This window comes from Dioscorea cayenensis, chromosome 10 (genome assembly GCF_009730915.1).
Source record: "Dioscorea cayenensis subsp. rotundata cultivar TDr96_F1 chromosome 10, TDr96_F1_v2_PseudoChromosome.rev07_lg8_w22 25.fasta, whole genome shotgun sequence".
NCBI classification, from domain to species: domain Eukaryota; kingdom Viridiplantae; phylum Streptophyta; class Magnoliopsida; order Dioscoreales; family Dioscoreaceae; genus Dioscorea; species Dioscorea cayenensis.
Window position 1 is genome coordinate 1,829,144 of NC_052480.1, and position 2,584 is coordinate 1,831,727.

Sequence of the window (2,584 nt, forward strand, 5' to 3'; positions counted from 1 at the left end):
AAGTCACTTACACGGGCTTGCCGGCAAAGGGACATTGTGACCGGTTGTAGTGGACCTATTTTGTGTTATAGTTATGAGTTTTATTTGCCAAAATTCGGATGATTTTTTAATTGGTGTTCTATAGTGTTTGGTTTTTGTTCACATCTTTTGATCTCTTGCGATCCTTTGGTTTTTTTTTCCTTGTAAAAATGGATGGAATGCATAACTATCAATTTCGGTTGGTGTTGTTGATTTGAGAAGATGGTGTTCTTGTGCCTTGTGGATTGTTTGTGCAAAATCATCTTGCAAAATTTTCCATGTGGCACTTTGAATTGTATGTGCCTTGTGAAAACCACATTTTTAAAAGAAAATTACATTTTATTATAGGAGCTGTAAATTAGAAAAATACACATAAAAAATTAAATGTAAATATTAACAAAAAGAAAATACATATAATGCAACTTTGCAGTTTGTCAATGTTGAAGAAGGTGATGTTGCAGATTTAATTATAATTCTCACATGCCAAAAAGAAGTTAATTATTTCATAAGCTGCAGATTTAATTAAGATGAAAAGAATAATAAGAACTTTAGATATAATTAAGATGAAGTTTTACACAAGATACAATTCCTTGCAATATAGACCTGGCAATAGGTACATGTTTTCCAGAAGTTTACAAAAATTGCAGATTTACAAAAAGTCGGAACCCCCACAGACAAAGTGCAACATTTAACTACTTAACTAGGCTGCATAAATACAAAAATTTCCAAAGTTCCTCATAAGAGCTGCAGCTTTACAAAAGATACATAGATGCTGCAGAGTTCTATAAAAAAAGGAAAAAAAAATGACAGTTAATCCCATCAAGGTGCCTTCCTATAAGTGTCACCTACACTTGCAGAGGATCCAACTCCTGGTGGTAACCATGCTTTCCTCTTGTTGTGAACCAATCCTGTCTTATTGCTTTCTTTTCCATCTTTTTGTTGCAGTTGAGTCCTTTGCCCAGCATCAAGTTGCCTTCTTGAAACTGTTCCTTTTTGGAGTGCCTGTGACAAATTTGAGCATTATAGCTGATTACATAATTAATTAGTTGAAAAAAATACTATGAATGAACACTTGAAAAATTTGTGAATGAATGAGACCATTCACCTGTGATGTTACAAGTATGCACATACTGCTTTTTGCGAGTGGTCCTTGGTTGCTCATCAATTATGACCATCTCGTACATGTTTAAAAAAATAGATTGGAAACATATGCAATTTTTAGATAATGGCAACCTATAATTGAAATCATTCAATCCCCCAAAGAAATTCCAATTTTACCTGTGTTTCTGAAGCACCAACTGCATCACTTAGGTCATTGCTGACATGCCGTGTGTTTAAATCAAATTCAGGTAATGGTGGTTCTGCAATTGTATGTATTTGTTTGGCGAGGTTGAACAACCCTAATTAATTGATGCACCATTTAATCAAATTGTATGGAATATTGAGCTTACCTCACCACAAAAACCTTGTGCCAGTGATGTTCTTGCTGACATGTTTGTATTGTCCTGCTATACATGAAAATTAAATTTGGTTAACTACATGATATTTAAATTGCATTAGAGAACAATTAAAAAAAATAAAAACCACACCAACCTGCCCATGAAATCTCTTATTATGTCCTGTTGCACCACACATGCTGCATTTATTCTTCACACCCTTTTTACTAACTTTCCCCTTGGCAAAACCACGGTTTTCATCCATTTCTCTCCTCCTTAGTATAGTTCTCCTGCCCCTCCTATTGTTCACTGGCTCTGGTGGGATAATGGGACATTGGTCACTCTTTGGCCATGAGTCCTTGTCACGAGTGGGGTTTAATATGTGCCTATATGTGTCCATAAAGGTTCTCACTTCATAGCATGAGTGCAGGTAGTCTTCAGGCTTTTCTCTATTGTAATATAACATAGACACTGCATGACCACAGGGAATACCACTAAGTTTCCACCTCCTACATGAGCAATACCAATCTTTCTTGTCAACAACAAATTGACCATCAGGGTCTAGTACTTGGTACTTGTCTCCACCTGACCATGTGGTGGTATAGAACCAACTCAATTGCTTAGATCTCTCAAGTTTCTTCAAAAATTCTAGAGGCAGTAGGGTGGTAGTGACTTTCTTCATTTCATCCCTCCTTTTTTGGATTCTTTTCATTAATTGTGTCCTTATCATTTCATTCATAGTGATAATCCCTTTGGTCCTAGCTTCCAATATTTGACTGTTAAAAACTTCACATAGATTGTTCAATAGGATATCACATTTGAATTGGCTTTGGAAATGAGATCTAGTCCAATGTTTGGGTTCAATCTTTTTGTATGTACTCGAAATGCCCCCTACAGCACATGTCCTTTAAATTTTTCCATGGATCTATCATATCGTCCTTTGTATGTTGCTTTTAGCACAAGACCAAAGCTGATCTTTCAGAGCTTTGCCCCTAAATGTGTTCCTAAAATTGGTGTGAATATGCCTCACACAATATCTATGCTCACTATAGGGGAATAGCTCAGCTATGGCAGGCATTAGTCCCTAATGTGGGTAGGTTTAGGTTATATATTCAGTGACAAGATGACAC

General features: G+C 36.0%; 1 protein-coding gene across 1 annotated transcript; it reads right to left on the reverse strand.

Moving 5' to 3' along the window:
• Positions 1-837: 837 nt before the first annotated feature.
• On the reverse strand, positions 838-2,136 carry LOC120270769. The gene is made up of 3 exons (XM_039277840.1): positions 1,612-2,136; positions 1,470-1,523; positions 838-1,020 (listed from the first exon to the last, which is right to left on the reverse strand). Exons 1-3 carry the CDS (start codon positions 2,134-2,136, stop codon positions 838-840), a joined length of 762 nt encoding a protein of 253 aa, XP_039133774.1.
• Between the last annotated feature and the right edge of the window lie 448 nt (positions 2,137-2,584).